The 14,608-nt window shown below is 51.0% G+C and overlaps 2 protein-coding genes and 1 non-coding gene across 4 annotated transcripts in view; all 3 read left to right on the plus strand.

Annotated features, from left to right (window-relative positions):
* The window catches only part of SPG7 (SPG7 matrix AAA peptidase subunit, paraplegin), a 33,205-nt gene extending 22,860 nt beyond the window's left edge, over positions 1-10,345 (plus strand). Inside the window, exons 11-17 of one of the 2 annotated variants that reach the window (XM_015874366.2) lie at positions 745-847; positions 1,885-1,995; positions 5,236-5,351; positions 6,491-6,647; positions 7,188-7,351; positions 7,907-7,984; positions 9,178-9,507. In XM_015874366.2, the coding sequence (XP_015729852.1) occupies positions 745-847; positions 1,885-1,995; positions 5,236-5,351; positions 6,491-6,647; positions 7,188-7,351; positions 7,907-7,984; positions 9,178-9,387 (939 nt within the window). In that variant the 3' untranslated portion in view covers positions 9,388-9,507. Of the gene's footprint in view, positions 1-744; positions 848-1,884; positions 1,996-5,235; positions 5,352-6,490; positions 6,648-7,187; positions 7,352-7,906; positions 7,985-9,177 lie in introns of both variants that reach the window. The other variant, XM_015874365.1, reaches the window with a different exon arrangement.
* A 284-nt stretch (positions 10,346-10,629) lies between these two features.
* On the plus strand, positions 10,630-14,526 carry RPL13 (ribosomal protein L13). Its single transcript, XM_015874367.2, has 6 exons — positions 10,630-10,756; positions 10,996-11,111; positions 11,344-11,485; positions 12,268-12,441; positions 13,767-13,823; positions 14,328-14,526. Exons 2-6 carry the CDS (start codon positions 11,008-11,010, stop codon positions 14,484-14,486), a joined length of 636 nt encoding a protein of 211 aa, XP_015729853.1. The 5' UTR covers positions 10,630-10,756; positions 10,996-11,007; the 3' UTR covers positions 14,487-14,526.
* Positions 11,180-11,261, plus strand: LOC116653989. Its single transcript, XR_004308725.1, has one exon. It is a non-coding gene; the product is annotated as a small nucleolar RNA MBII-202 (small nucleolar RNA).
* Positions 14,527-14,608: the final 82 nt, after the last annotated feature.

Consider the following 14,608-nt stretch of genomic DNA (forward strand, 5'->3'; position numbering starts at 1 on the left):
TTTATTAAGGGAGTCAGTCGTGTCCGCTGCGTTGACATTTGTGGCGGAGCTTTGGAAATAGGCTCAGCTGCAGCGAAGATCTGTCTGCTCTGCCAGCACAGGCTCTTCTTCTCCCATCTGTGCTTTACTGTCGTCCTCAGAGTTTTCAGTTAAAATACCTCAAATGCCTGATACAATCTGGCACCGGAAGCATGAACTCTGCAGCTGCCCTGAAGGAGGAAAGGGAAAAACCCTGGCAACTGAGCCCATTGTTTTAAATCAGGATCTCCTGGGCCAGCTGAATGAGTCATTCCATGGCTGCTGGCCAGCCGTCAGCTCACCCCCACCTCTGTCTGGGAAGTGGTCGCAGGCTGAGCAGCTCGTAGATGGGAGGTTTTTTTCCCTGCAGTGCAGGAGGGAGCAGGTAGCTGCATCCTGAGCTCCTTCCTGCAAGTGCTTATATGGTAAGAGAAAAGTTAAAAGACAGATCAGAGTGAAAGTTAGAAGGGGAGAGCAGCCCTGGGAGAGAAAGCAGTGACTCACGGTAAGCCTCCGTACATCTGTTCTGAATTTGAGAGCTGGGTGTTTATCAGGGCTCCTGTAGAACTGAAGTGCTGCAGGGACAGCCCTGCCCTCTGCTGGCAGTGTCACTGTCCCTGTTGCTGGAGGTCTGGCTCTTCCTCTGCCCCCTGCAAAGCTGCCATGTTAAGAAGCTTGCTGGGCTCAAGCGTTCACTGTTATGTAAGTACTCTGTGCTCTTCACAGGAGAGAAGAGAAATCTTTGAGCAGCACCTGAAGGGTCTCAAACTGATCCAAGATGCCAGCTTCTACTCACAGCACCTTGCTGAGCTGACTCCAGGCTTCAGTGGTATGACATCTTGTATCCTCGAGGGACTGTTCTGCCCCATGCTATGCCTGCTAATTCAGCTACCTGAAGCTTTTCAGTTGCTTTGGTTTAAGAGGGTATTTTGATCTCAAGGGGTTTCTCTTTTCTTTTTTCCTCTTTCCCTTAAAATCTTCCTCCCTGCTTAAATAGGGAGAGCCTAATCAGCTCCCTTGTGAATGGAGCTGCAGTGAGCAATTGTTTGTGGCAGTTTTCAGTGTCCTGCAATCTCTGGGAATAGCAAGATGCAGAAGCTGGGGAAAAATATGCTATTACAGTGCCTGGGATCCTAATACCTGTTTATGCTCTTGTCTAAGCTGTTGTTGAAGATAAGGTGTTGTGCTCCACGCTGAGATGTGGAAAGACACCTGTGTCGATAGACATTACCAGGAGAGCAGATAGGAGAAACGAACAGCAATTCCTTCATCTGCTGGAGTAGAAATTGGACAGCTCTGGCTCCTGCACTGAGCCTGCTTCCAGGGTCAGTCCCTGGGAGTCTGAAACATTGCTGAGCAAGGGGCTCCAGAGTTCCTGTTTATGTGGAGTTCCTGGAATATCCTTTCTGGGTTTCCCCTCTAACAGGCCCCAGCACACTGCCTCTTCGTGACTTCTTTCAGCAGCCCCCCACCACCATCACCCACACACGCAAACTCAGAACAGATGTTCTTTCTCTTCTGCACAGAGGTTTGTGTGGTTGCTGCATGAACAGTGCAGCAGCCCATGCCAATCCAGACTGCCCACATCACTCCCCTGTTGTTAGAGCCAGCCTTGGCTTTAGCCTGTTAATTGATTGCTGAACTCTGTCCTCTGTATGGCAACACCGCGTTCGTTGCCAAGGCAGTTGTATTGTTCAAATCCAACGTAAACACCATGGATGAGATTCACTCTCTGTTCCCAAGGAACAAAGAGGAGCTCGCAGTGCAGGCTGTGTGACTTCCTTAGGCCCTCCTCCAGATCTGTTCTGCCTTATCTGCCTGTCATAGAACAGGCCCTATGTAATTCTTGCACACTCTTGCCAACAGGAGCAGACATAGCAAATATATGCAATGAAGCTGCTCTCCATGCTGCTAGAGAAGGTCACAAATCCATTGATACTTCCAACTTTGAGTATGCTGTGGAAAGAGTCATTGCAGGTAAGTGGCCCAGCCTTCCTGTTATCTACTTATCTGTGCTGTGCTCCTTGTGAGAAGGCCCAGGTGACTGGGTTGTGTTCCAGGGCAACAGTTAGGATCTCTGTGTTCTTTCTTGTGTAAGATCTTGAATGCAATAGTCACAAATAGACCTTTCTGAATCTGAAGGCAAACTGAACCAGCAGCTCAGAGAAGGCATTCAGTAGCAAAGCATATATGTGGAAAAAAAGGGGAAAGACTCAAAGCTGTGTGGCTTTTTAATTAAGTATTGTATATATGCATAAACATTTTAGGGAATCTTAAGTAAATAAATTAGTGGAAGTATCTCTGGGGTTTTGTTCGTGCTCTGGACACCTGCTACATAAACATGAATAGCAAAGCAAATAGGCCATCCTGCCCCAACCTCACCCGCAACAGGAAGAAATGAGAGATTTTTCTTCTTGGCCTCGAAGCCCAGACTTTGATGAATTGGCAGAATAAACTGAAAGACAGTGGATTACTGTTCTCCCTCTGAGAACATCCTGTCAGCCTTTCCCTGTTGCTTGTGCAAGTGCCAGCAGAGGAACCTCTGGAGACTACCATGTAGCAATATATTATAGGGAGGGGGAGAGAGGATTCCCAGAACGCTTGGCTTTCACCTGGGGGGTTTGAATCTGGTGGATTTGTGTCTGAACTTTCCTGTAGGCAATCCCTGACTTTCATATTCAGACGCTTAACTGCTTCCAGGCTGCGGTGTCATCACTGGGGGAGAGTCTGGGCAACCAGCCTGGCATTCTGTGCTTTTCTTAGAGCGTATGAAGCAGGGTGTGTTCCTACTGGGTCACTTATTTCCTGGCGCAGGAATCGCGTTTTCACCGTTCGCTTTTTATCAGAAAATGCCCAAATATTGCCTAGTTTAAGAGAAGATGTTTGAGGTCTCCTTTCAGTTTCACCTGCCTCTTAAAACATAATCCTGGGAGTGCTTTGGGTGACTGGCCACGCTTCCAAAGCCCAGGCTGTATGCAGCAGAGGGCAGTGAGACAGCTCTCACTGTAGTACAGAAACCCTAATCGGCTATAGCCAAAATGTGCTTTGTTTTTCCATCTGCAAGGGAGAGCGCTGAACTTGCAGGGATTCCCTTGGCTATTCTTTCGGATTCCTGCCCTTTCCTCAGTTCCCCAGGCATGGAAGACAGGGCAAAAAGCAAGCAAGGCTGCAGGGGATGCACAGAAGATGCACAGCAGAAGGAATATCTGGGATTCATGTGGTGGCCATGAGAGGGCATGGGCTTCAGCAGCTTCACTGCTGACAAGCTGGCTTGCTTCACTGAGGCTCTGTGGCATTTGGGAAGCAGTATCATCTTTTTATTGCTTAATCTGATTTTTTCACATTAGCAAGACCTGGCTGTTGGGTTGTTTTTTTTTTTTTTTGGTAGAACAAGTCTAAAAGGCCCTGAACACCCCTGTGGGCCCATATATTAAGTGTACCCTTGCCACGTAATGAGAATGCTTCTGGGTTTCACAATTAAGTTCAACATTTCAGTCGCTATAAAAGCTTTTCTTGAAGGAAACAAGATATTACTGTGCTTTCCATTATAAGCTTCTGGTTTCAATAAGGGTGATGTGGAATCAAAAGAGAACTTTGCAAGTCCTGAGGCCCTGTCAGCCTTAAAGCTTTGTGTTGCTGTGAGGGAGGAACATGAACTCTTCTCTGTGGTAGTCCCCATTGTGTTTTCAGTTTGGGAACAGAAAGCAGTCAGTAAGTCAGGTCTCCCGGGAGCACTGGAGGAAACCTGCTGAGCACACAGAGGCATTCAGGGCTTGTCTTGGGAAGATGGAGCAGAGCCTGTGCCCTGGTGGGGTTTGTGGATGCAGCGTTAAGACCAGCAAAGCCAGCCCAGGGTTGTTTCCTGCGGTGTTTGTCTCATAAAGGTGGTAAATCCAGGCCTTCAGAGAGCTCCCCAGCCTGGAGCTTACTTTATTTGGGGGCAGAAGCAATCTTCATGGGCACGCTTTGTGCTGTTGTGAAGACAGCACAGTCCCTCCTTTCTTGGTGGGCTGATGGGGATTTAAAAAACCCATAAATCTATATATAGCATATCCATGCATCTCTTTGTAGAAAGATATGAACGGGGACGTGCTCACGTGCTGCTGAAGGCAGAGTAAGGGACTGACTAATGAAAATCAGGGCTGCTGCGATTCCATCACCATCACGCCTTCCTGGGCGCAGTGGTTTCCAGGGTCCCTGAGCAGTACTTCTACAAGATCTGCCACGCTCATTTTGCTGCTTCCTTGTTTAATAAAGCTCTTGACTTTGTTTAAAAATTAATGTTTAATAGAATGTTGTTTTCCAAGACATCAAGCAACCTCGGTACCAAGCTGCTCTCGGCTCTGCCTGCTCTACCCCCTGCTGCTCCTGGCACTGTGCAGGCATCCACTTAAAAGCACTGGTACCTTTTTGCATCTGATGCATGGAGCTATAATGACTGCTTGCTTCGCAGTGTACTCTGGAACGAATGTATTTTCTACATGCTAGAAGCTTTACTTCCATTCAGCATTTTTTGAAATCCTAATTGGACTTACTGTGCGTTACGGACTAGTGGGTTGGAAAATAGACACTTTCAAAAATCACCTTTCTGGAGAAAGTATTAAGTGTGAGTTATGGCTTAATTTGCTGGATCTCAGGAACCTGGGAATAAGCTCGAATGGAGCATGCTGTCTGTAATCAGAGAGTTCTGGGGTTTGGAGAAAGTAGGGTGGTTTTTTTTTGTAGATACTCATAGTTTTTTGCTGACGTGAGCATTCAGTCTCATCTGGGACCTTTCTTATATATATAATTCAAAACCTTCCTTCCTGTCCCTGTGGGTCTGAAGTACAGCAGTATCAGTGCAATGCTTCAGCTTGTCTTGCTTTTTCTTTTTCTTCTTCCTTTCTTTTTGGTAGTGGTTTGGTGGGTTTCTCTGGGGTCTGGGGATGTTCCCACCCTCCCAGTGGCAGGCTGACTTTGAAGGTATGTCCCTCAGCAGGAATACAGTGTAAGATGCCTCTGGCACAGCTGGGGGCGGAACAGGGCTTTGCATTCTAGAGCTGTGATTCAACTGAGAGCTTGAAATTATTTGTGCAGTGATTAAGCCTGTTCTAAAGAGGAGAGGAGGAAAAGGCTGACAGCGCTGGCTTGTGCAGCAAGCTGTACAGGGTTATGTCCTGCTGCTTACACCTATTGCCCACTTATTGTCTGATCCCATCCCTGCCTGTGTTTTGATAGGCACTGCCAAAAGAAATAAAATCTTGTCACCCGAAGAGAGGAAGGTGGTGGCGTTCCACGAGTCGGGCCACGCGCTGGTTGGCTGGTTGCTGGAGCACACGGAGGCAGTGATGAAGGTAATGGTGGCACCAGCTGCTGCATCACGTTGTGTGTTGTTGGGTGGTAAGAGAATTCTTTGGGCTGCTGCTGCCCAGGGCGTGCTGGTTATTTTATAGCGCTTGAATTTAATCTTACTGTGTTCTGTGGTCTTGGAGCTGTAAACACAACAGCAACTTATAGTGCAAATACACTGTCAAGAAAAACAGGTTCATGTGATGATAGCGGTGGTCCAAAGCTGATTAATCAGCCACAGGGGAACTCTGGCATTTAAAATCTGACTGTAAAGCGCTCCCAGTGTCTGCTGGTTACCCAGTTGCTGGGCACATCGGGAGCAACTGAATCTTCTGGTGCTGCTGCTCAGTTCGTGCACTTGCTCCAAGCACAAAGCGCTGCTCTGTGTGCGTGTGTGCGTGCGTGATCTCTTTCTCTGCTGTGGTTTGCCAGCGTGTTGCAGCTACCAGTCAGGCCGTTAGAGAAACTGCTCTGATACTAATCGAAAGAGATGTGTTATTCAGATTGGCACGCCTAGGAGTTTGCCTGCCTGAAGCCCTTCTCTGTAAGGAAGGGCCCCCCTTTGGCACCCCAGGGTGTGTTCTGTCCCATGCACGTCCCCTCAAAGAGCCCTGACACAGGGGAGAGGTGGAGGGGTGGAAATGACAAGAATGACAGCTTCTTGGCCTACCACCAGCAGCAAATTCACTCTGAATGACCTATTGTATAAGCTGAACTGTTGTTAATTACTCTCCACAAAATGTGGCTGCATTTATAATGGGTGAGAGAATTGGGTCTTATTTTTCTGTAGACATCCTGTATGTTTGTTAGGTAGTCCCCGTGATTTTGGAACGTGGTTAAGTAAACTTCAACTGGCTTACATCCTCCAAAGCCACTCTTAAGTCCCAAGATTTCACTGGCCTGCTGTTCAGGGTAACTTCCTTCTTAATTCTTCTTCTAAAAGTGAGGAAAGCTTCTCTGCAGCTGTGAAGGCAGAGCCTTCAGTATGGGAATGGCAACTGCAGTTTGTGCCTGTGTAGGTTAGTGAGCAAGCCCCACTGCTTTTAACAAACATTCCTGGGAGGGCGGACCTCTTTGTGTTCTCTGCTGCTGTAGCTGAGAGCTCTTTTGTTCTCCAAACTGATGGAGCTGCTCTGTTTTGCAGGTTTCCATAGCCCCTCGAACAAATGCAGCTCTTGGATTTGCTCAGATCCTTCCAAGAGAGCAATACCTCTTCACCAGGGAGCAGCTGCTAGAGAGGATGTGCATGGCACTTGGAGGGAGAGTGTCTGAAGCCATCACATTTAACAAAGTCACCACAGGTGAGAGGACAGACCCTGACACGAGCAAGGGGAGGTCGTACTAAGAGTCTGAACTTTCATACTTGTTGCTCTGTCCAAGAGTAATGTGAAATGGGGGTTTCCCATCATTGGGAATGGGAAGGAGAAATTTCACAGTGCTTGTTTTAATCTCGGACTTGGGACTGTGAGCGTGAAGGCCTCTTATTGTGGATTCCAACTGTGTAGTCTCAGACTTGTCCCAAAGCCTGAGGCTACAGATGCAATTACACAGTGAGACTCTTGGCAGGTGGAAGAGCCTGGAGATTTCTGTGCCTTAGTTCCAACCATTTATAGCTAAACAGGATAAGAGTGGAGCAGTGGCAGGTAAGCAGTCCATATGAGCTAGCTACCAGTATATCACTCATTGTCCTGCAATGCACACAGTGAGGTAAAGTGCTCACATTCATGGATTCCTGCAGGTCCTCTAATCTCTTGACTGGTGGATTGTGTGTCTGTGCTGGACATACTCCTCTTGCTCTCATCTCAGACCTGCTGTACCTTCCTTCTGTCTGTCTCGCCCAGGAGCGCAGGATGACCTGAAGAGGGTGACCAAGATAGCCTACTCCATGGTGAAGCAGTATGGGATGGTGCCCAGCATCGGGCAGATCTCCTTTCCGGATGGGGACAGCACTGTTGGAATTGGCCGTCGCCCTTTCAGCCAGAGCCTTCAGCAGATGATGGACCACGTAAGGCTGCTCCTGGTCACCTGTTCCTCTTTGTTCTTTACTTTCTGTCCTCATTGAAAATTGCATGGAACTTGTACCCAAATGCTTTGCATTTTCTTTTTTGTTCAGCCATTAAGTAGTAAAATTCAACAACTGAGCACTGAGATACTCTGTTAGCCTGGTACTGTTCTGTGTATGAGGACTGCTCAGCGAGGCATTAAGAACAAAGTCACACACAGCTGTGAGTTCAGCCCAGCAGCACTGCGCTGCCTGGAGCTGCCGTGAGTGGTTGTGAAATACAGTCTGTTCTATCCATTGCAGTGTGAAAGCTGCAGTCTTGATTCTTTTGTGGACAAGACCCTGGAGAGCTTGTGGGAGGTATAGATGTGACTTGGAAAGGGGGAGAAATGCTCTGCAGAGTGGGGAGAAAGAATAACTTGAAGGAGATGGAGCTGGGGGGGGAGCATTGTTATGGAACTGAGGACAGATAACCAGGGAAGGAAAGGTTCTGCTGTGTGGAGGTCTCTCCTCCTTTTTTGTCCACTTGCAATACAAATCTCTCTTCTTATCTTCTAGGAAGCAAAAGTGCTGGTGGCTCAGGCCTACAGACGCACGGAAAAACTCCTATTGGACAACCGAGATAAGTTGCAAACGGTAAGCTGAAGTTAGGTGGAGTTCCTTCAACTGTTGGTTTTGGCCTTGATACTTTCTGTGCTCTGTAGCTTGGTTGTAGCAGTGTCTCTGTGGTCCTAGAATGCCTTGTAATGGGGATTCCAGGGCTTGTTTTGGGACTGCTGAATTGGTAGACTGGTGCTTTCCAGGTACCTCCAGGCAATTTTCACCTGCCAGCTCCTTGATACTCAATATATGAAGGAGGCCTTATTGCAGAAGTAGAGCTTTGTCTCCTCTGCTTTGTGCCTGGGGAGTCCCCTGGCCACTCAGCTCCCTTCCAGGATCTCTTTTTAAACAACAGCAGAAAAACAGCCACTTCCACCTACCCACCAGCAGGCTTCCTTGTGCATAGTAAGGTGTCCTGAACTTGTTTGCTTCGGCACCCTGCTGTTGCCCATATCACAGTTCTGTCCCCAGGGCAGTGCCCCAGCAGTGCTCTGAAGGCAGGCATTGTTGGGGGCTGTCCTCTCTGCAGGCCTCCTCTGTTCTGATGCTTTCATTTAACAACAATCAGATGTTTGCTAGAGGCTCATCACAGGAAAAACTTTTAAGTTAAGCCAAAATATCTACAGAGCGTTGCATTTGCCAGGTCAGTGTGTCACATCTTGTCAGCAGAACTGAGCAATTCCATGTTTGAGGGCCACCTGCTGCTCAAGCGTGGTCCTTCTGCTGGCAGAGGGACCAGAGAATTTAACTTTCTGGGGAGGACCTTCTAATGACCTTCAGCCTGCAAGAACAAAACAGCTCTTTGTTATCTCTGTGTCATGTTATTTATGTACAGAGGAGTATGAGTCTGGCTCCAGTCTCAATGCCTGTTACTGTGGCATCTTAGGCAAGGCCACAGGTGCAGCAACAGTGGCAGTAAGGGCACTTCTCTAATTGCCCCTGGTGTTCCGACTCTCCAAATCATTCCCTAGAGCAGCGTACTTTATTGCCTCCAGTTACACTGGGTGTTTCTGGCAAAAAAAGCCCCACTCTTGTGAGAGATGCTGGTGTCTGCAGAGCTTTGTTCTGCTCCAGGTCACGCTGTCTGTGGTGTGGTAGCCGGGCTCTGCTCCTCGTGGGCTCCAGCATGTGCTGTGTCCAGATGTTAAGGTCCAAGTTGAGCTGATAGGGTGAGCTCAGATCAGTTTTCAAACCTCTGTGCCTTATTATGCCTTATGTACTCTTTCTAGCTGTCTAATGCCCTGCTGGAGAAAGAAGTGATAAATTACGATGACATTGAAGCTTTGATTGGACCTCCACCCTATGGGCCAAAGAAAATGATAGCACCCCAGAGCTGGCTTCAAGCAGAGAGAGACAAGCAAGACACTAGAGATGAAGAAATGCCCCAGCAGCCACCAAACCATGAGGAGGAGGAAGAGCCGCGCCTGAGGCCGGTGTGAAGCCCTGTCCTGGTGCAGAATGGGAGGACTCCAGAAGCGTCTTTTGAACACAGCTTCTCAGCTCTGGAATCAAAAATAAAGAGCAGGGCATCTCTGTGATGCTGTTTCCTTGAAATTAAAGGAATGGCCACGTTTAGTCTTGTAACACAAGCTTTAACCTTCAGGGAGGAGAACTTAGGATTCTGAAATTGATTCTCAGCAGGATATTAGTGATTAGGAGTTGGGTAAGAAGCTGGAAAGAACCTGTTTACACAGGCAGTGTATGCCTTCTTGTAGGATGTGGGCTTTCTTTTCCCTGATTGATAGTTTCTGTTCCATTTTTACATCAAGGGTTTCAGAAGCAGAGAGTGAGGGAAGCTGTGTTCATAACCCAGCAGAACCTGATGGTGAGTTGTTCGGAGCCAGCACTGCAGGGAATGGCTCCATTGTGAGCTGGCAGAGCAGCGCTGCTTGTTTGCAGGTGTGAGTCCTGGGTGCATCTACACAAACCAGGCAGTTCTGCTGCCTGTCCTCACGGCATTGCAGAGCACGCAGTGATGGAATGGTGGGCTGCTGTTCAGCAGGGGAAGCACTGAAGTGATTCTTGTTGCCTGCTGTGCTCCGGCTGGGTCAGGCCCTTCAGGAAGGGTTCTTGAATGGAGCTGTTCCATAAAGAACTGACTGAGCTGGAGCTGAGCCCTCCCTTGGGGGCAGGGAGGAGGGTGACCTGCATGGCACTGAACACAGGGTGCCAACATGGCCCTGCTGGGTGCCCATGGTTTGGACACTGCCCTGTTGAGCAGAAACAGCTGGGGATGCTATTACACCGAATTGTTGCCCATGTTGTTGTTGTTGTTGTTTCTTTCAGGCCTCTGTTTCCTTACAGGAGCTCATTCTTTGTATGTGTGTAGGAGCTGGTTCTATTTGTAACACGATGCCTGAGCTCCGGGCTGCCTCAATAAACGCTGTGACACACGGATGCCGGTTGTGGCTGTGCTGATGGCGCTGTGCCGCTGCTCCCCGTGCTGCCGTGCCACCTGGCGGTACTGCCCTGCAGGGTGAGGCTGCAGCGGGTCCAACCTCCGCCAAGGTTGGGTGGTGGCTGCGCTCAGTGCCGTGTGTGCTGCTCTGGGTGGGAGCCGTGGCAGCAGCACCGAACCCGCTGCCCACTCGCGGCGTGGGGTGTGCGGTGCGGTAAGCAGTGCGCGGCCCCTTTAAGATCGCCGCCATCTTTACTTCGGGTGCGGTGAAGCCGCTTCCGGACATTTCCGGAAGCGTGGTTCTCATTGGGCCGTACGTACGGCTCTCCCTATTGGCCGCTGCTACCACACTTCCGGCGTGCGCCGCGCCGCCGCTTCCTTTTCCGGTCGGCCATTTTCCTCGGCGGGAGGTGAGTGTCGCCGTGTCCGCGCTCGGGCCGGGCTCCATCCGCCGCCATCCGCCGCCATCCGCCCACCGGGGGCCGCGCCGGGCCCGGCAGCGCTCGGGGGCCGCTCGTAGCTCTGCTCCGGAACCGGGGCGGCTCGGGGGGATGGGGCAGGGCCGTGAGGGGGGCTCCGATGGGGGCTGGGCCTGGGCCTGCTCCGGGCCTTCCCCGGCGGCCTCGTGTAGCGCTGCCCGTGTCCTTAGGCCGCAGCAGCCATGGCGCCCAGCCGCAATGGGATGATCCTGAAGCCGCACTTCCATAAGGACTGGCAGCGGAGAGTGGCCACATGGTTCAACCAGCCCGCGCGGAAGATCCGCAGGTGAGAGCAGAGCCGAGCTGGGCCGGGTGGGGCCGGGTCCCTCCTCGCGTTGTTCGGCCGCAGCCAAGTGATGAAACGTCTCCGGAATCGCTGTACGGCATTGATGAGTCCTCGAACCCTTCATGGCTGATGGCTGCGGTCGGGGTTGTCCGCAGGGCTCTGTCCCTGCAGGGGGACACAGCGATCTGATCCCTGCCATCATTCCGTGTCTCTGACCGCTGTTCCCCCGCAGGAGGAAGGCCCGCCAGGCTAAAGCTCGTCGCATCGCCCCCCGCCCCGCGGCTGGGCCCATCCGACCCATCGTCAGGTGCCCGACCATCAGATACCACAAAAAAGTTCGTGCTGGAAGAGGCTTCAGCCTGGAGGAGCTTAAAGTGAGTACGGAGAGCTGATGGTCACTGATAAGACTCACCATGGACCTTCAATTGGGTTCCATCTGAATGATGGTTGAGTCCAGCTCTGTGTCTGCCTGCGTTCAGCAGCTGTGGGTTGGGGGAGGAGTGATGTGTGTCAGCTAAAGGCTGGTTTGAAGAGGGAATGTTGCTGTGCCTCTGATTGGGCTGGCAGGTACCACGGTTTGTTTAATATCACATTCAGACACAGCTTGAATTGAGGCTCCTGAACTTCACTTTAAATAAGCAAGCAGCTTCCGGTCACCTTAAGGGCTCCAGCACCATCACCTGCTTCACACTGTGTGCTGTGCTCCCTGCAGTACATGCTGGGCAGCCTCCCCTGGTGTCTTGTTTAGAATCTAATAAGGACACAGCAGTGAAATTGGTGCATTAAAGCAGTAAGATTGGGCTTTTAACGCCGAGTTCCTCGTTACTTTGCTGTTCTTTAATCTCGGGTAATGCTGATGGCAGCACAAAATGGCACAGGGCTGTATGCAGTTAAACACAAAGCAGGGCTGTCACTTAGCATCACCAAAGTGTTTCTGTAATGCAGCGCTCAGCATTCTGTGCACCACGGTTATCCTTGTGCTGACTAAATCACTTAATCCAGTGCCTGTCAGAGCCTCAGCACCCCACTGTATCTGCGCAGGAAACCCATCTGTGTGTGGATGGCTGCCTTGCCTTGTGATCAGCCCCACGTCATGGTTGCTCTGTCCTTCCCTCCAGCAGCACAGTGGTAACTGCTGGCTCTGCTCTCTCTTTAGCTGGCCGGCATTAACAAAAGGTTTGCTCGGACAATTGGAATCTCCGTGGATCCCAGGAGAAGAAACAAATCCACAGAGTCACTGCAGGCCAACGTGCAGCGGCTGAAGGAATATCGCTCCAAGCTTATCCTCTTCCCAAGGAAACCGTCTGCACCTAAGAAGGGAGACAGCTCAGTAAGTACCTGCCTGTTAGAAAGGTGTGACAGCCCGTTTCTGCTCACTGCTGCAGAGGTTTGGCCGTCAGCCTGGCTGTGTTCTTGAATACTTGCAGTAACACAGACCCATAGCAGCAGGGCATGTTGGTTCCATACACGTACACAGGGGGTGACTGCCCGCAGCTCAGGGCTGGGGGGGCTGGAGCTGGGCTCTCCCTGGTGTCTGTGCTGTGGAATGGCTGGGGGTGCTGCACTGCTGGAGCTGCAGCTCAGACGTGGAGCTCCCCAGGTGCTCGGTTTTGGCCAGCTCACTATTGGTTTGTGAAGCTGGAACAAAAAGGTTGTGCGGGGTGTCTGCTCTGCTGCAGTTATAACAATGGGAAGAGTGGGGAAGGCAGAAGCTTCTCAGTTGAGCGAAAGGAGCAATTAGAGGAAATCTCTAGAAGGTTGTTGCTGTTGACATACAAAAATGGTTTTCATTAAGATCTCACCGAGAGCCAGAGTAGAGTTGGCTTTTCTCATGTTCTTGGCTGTTGTTACAAGCACACGCTTCCCACGGGGAGCTGCAAGTAACGGAGCCAGGCAGCGTGTTCCAGGCAGAGCATTGCAGCCGCCTTTAGTCCTACAGAGCCCTGTGTGCCCTGAGCTGCTTCCCATGGTGCTGCCTGCAGGGCTGGAGCTCGCTTGGGCCAGAGCAGGGAAAGGGGGGGGTCTGACAGAGGGTCTGAGCTCATACATGTCCTGCTTGGACGTGGAGATTGAGCTGAGTGTGTCAGCTTAGTAAATCCACAGGGTGCTGCTCTATGGGGGGACTTAAGGGGCTGCAGGGAGGGCAGACCTGAGCATTATGAATTCAGAGCTCCTCCTGAACCTCGGGTGCTGATGCACAAGATGGATCTGTTCCCCACTGCTGTGGGTAGCTCACAGAACGGCTGCCAAACGCGTTCTATTCTCGTTTAAAATTGGCTGGCAACACAAACCTGTGCCTTAGTGAATTGAGCGCAGCTCTCAGGTTGTCTGCTGCAATCTGTTTCTGATACCGGCAGATAAAGATACTTGTCTATGGAGCGGTGTTTCAAACCTATTTACTCGAAGCTCCCGATAGCTGATTTATTCATGCCTGTCACTGCCGAGCTCGCAGCAGAAGCTGGAATTGGCTGTGGAAGGAATTGCTGAAGGAAAGCTAAAAATGGCCCAGGACACAACAGCATTTCAGCTGGCAGCTCCTGAACGGCCACGGCTGCCCTGGCCAGGACGGTGTGCGGGTCTTTCATCTCAGTGCTGCACAGAGATGTTACATTCCTGTTCCTGATGTGTTTTTCCCCCCTCCCTCTTGTTTTGCAGCCTGAAGAACTCAAGATGGCAACTCAGCTCACCGGGCCGGTTATGCCCATCAGGAACGTAAGTGTCACCCTCAGTCTTGTTCTCTGTGGGGTGTAACAGAGCAGCTCCCCACAACCAGAGTCCTGTGGGGCTGGGGCAGCTCCTGCCTGCCGTGCCCATAGCCGTGCCCATTGCCATCCCCATTGCTATCCCCATTGCCGTGCTGTGTGTCCGTGGTGCAGCTCATTGGGCTGTTGCTGAGCTCTGAGGCTGATGCTGGCAGCTGCTGTTGCTGCACCACAGCCCTGGCTGCCGCTTCATTTTGCCTTTGGTTGTGCCTTGTTGTTATTCCCTGGTATTCTCTGCTCGTCTTGTTGACAAATAGGAGCTGGTGGAGACTTGGTGCCTGCTGCAGTGATGATAAGGGCAGGGCCTGGGGGGTGGGCACACAGCCTGTGTTCTTAGCAGCATCTTGGAGCCGGTGGTAGAAATATAACGAGATTAATTGTGTTGGGCTTTGAGCGCGGCCCCTTTGGCAGCCCCTGATGTGTGTGCTGACTGTCGGGCTCTCTCTGCCATTAGGTTTTCAAACGGGAGAAGGCCCGTGTTATCACCGAGGAGGAGAAGAACTTCAAGGCCTTTGCCAGCCTGCGCATGGCCCGGGCCAACGCGCGGCTCTTTGGGATCCGAGCCAAACGAGCCAAAGAAGCAGCAGAGCAGGACGTGGAGAAGAAGAAATGAGCTGTACTCAGAGCTGTCAATAAAGAGACACGGAAACAGAGCGGTGTGTGGCGTCCTATGAGGGGTGCAGGTGTTGCTGCTCCAGAGCTCAGCCCTCCTGCTGTGTGGGTATCGTCCCTGGG

This window comes from Coturnix japonica, chromosome 11 (assembly GCF_001577835.2).
Source record: "Coturnix japonica isolate 7356 chromosome 11, Coturnix japonica 2.1, whole genome shotgun sequence".
NCBI lineage: Eukaryota > Metazoa > Chordata > Aves > Galliformes > Phasianidae > Coturnix > Coturnix japonica.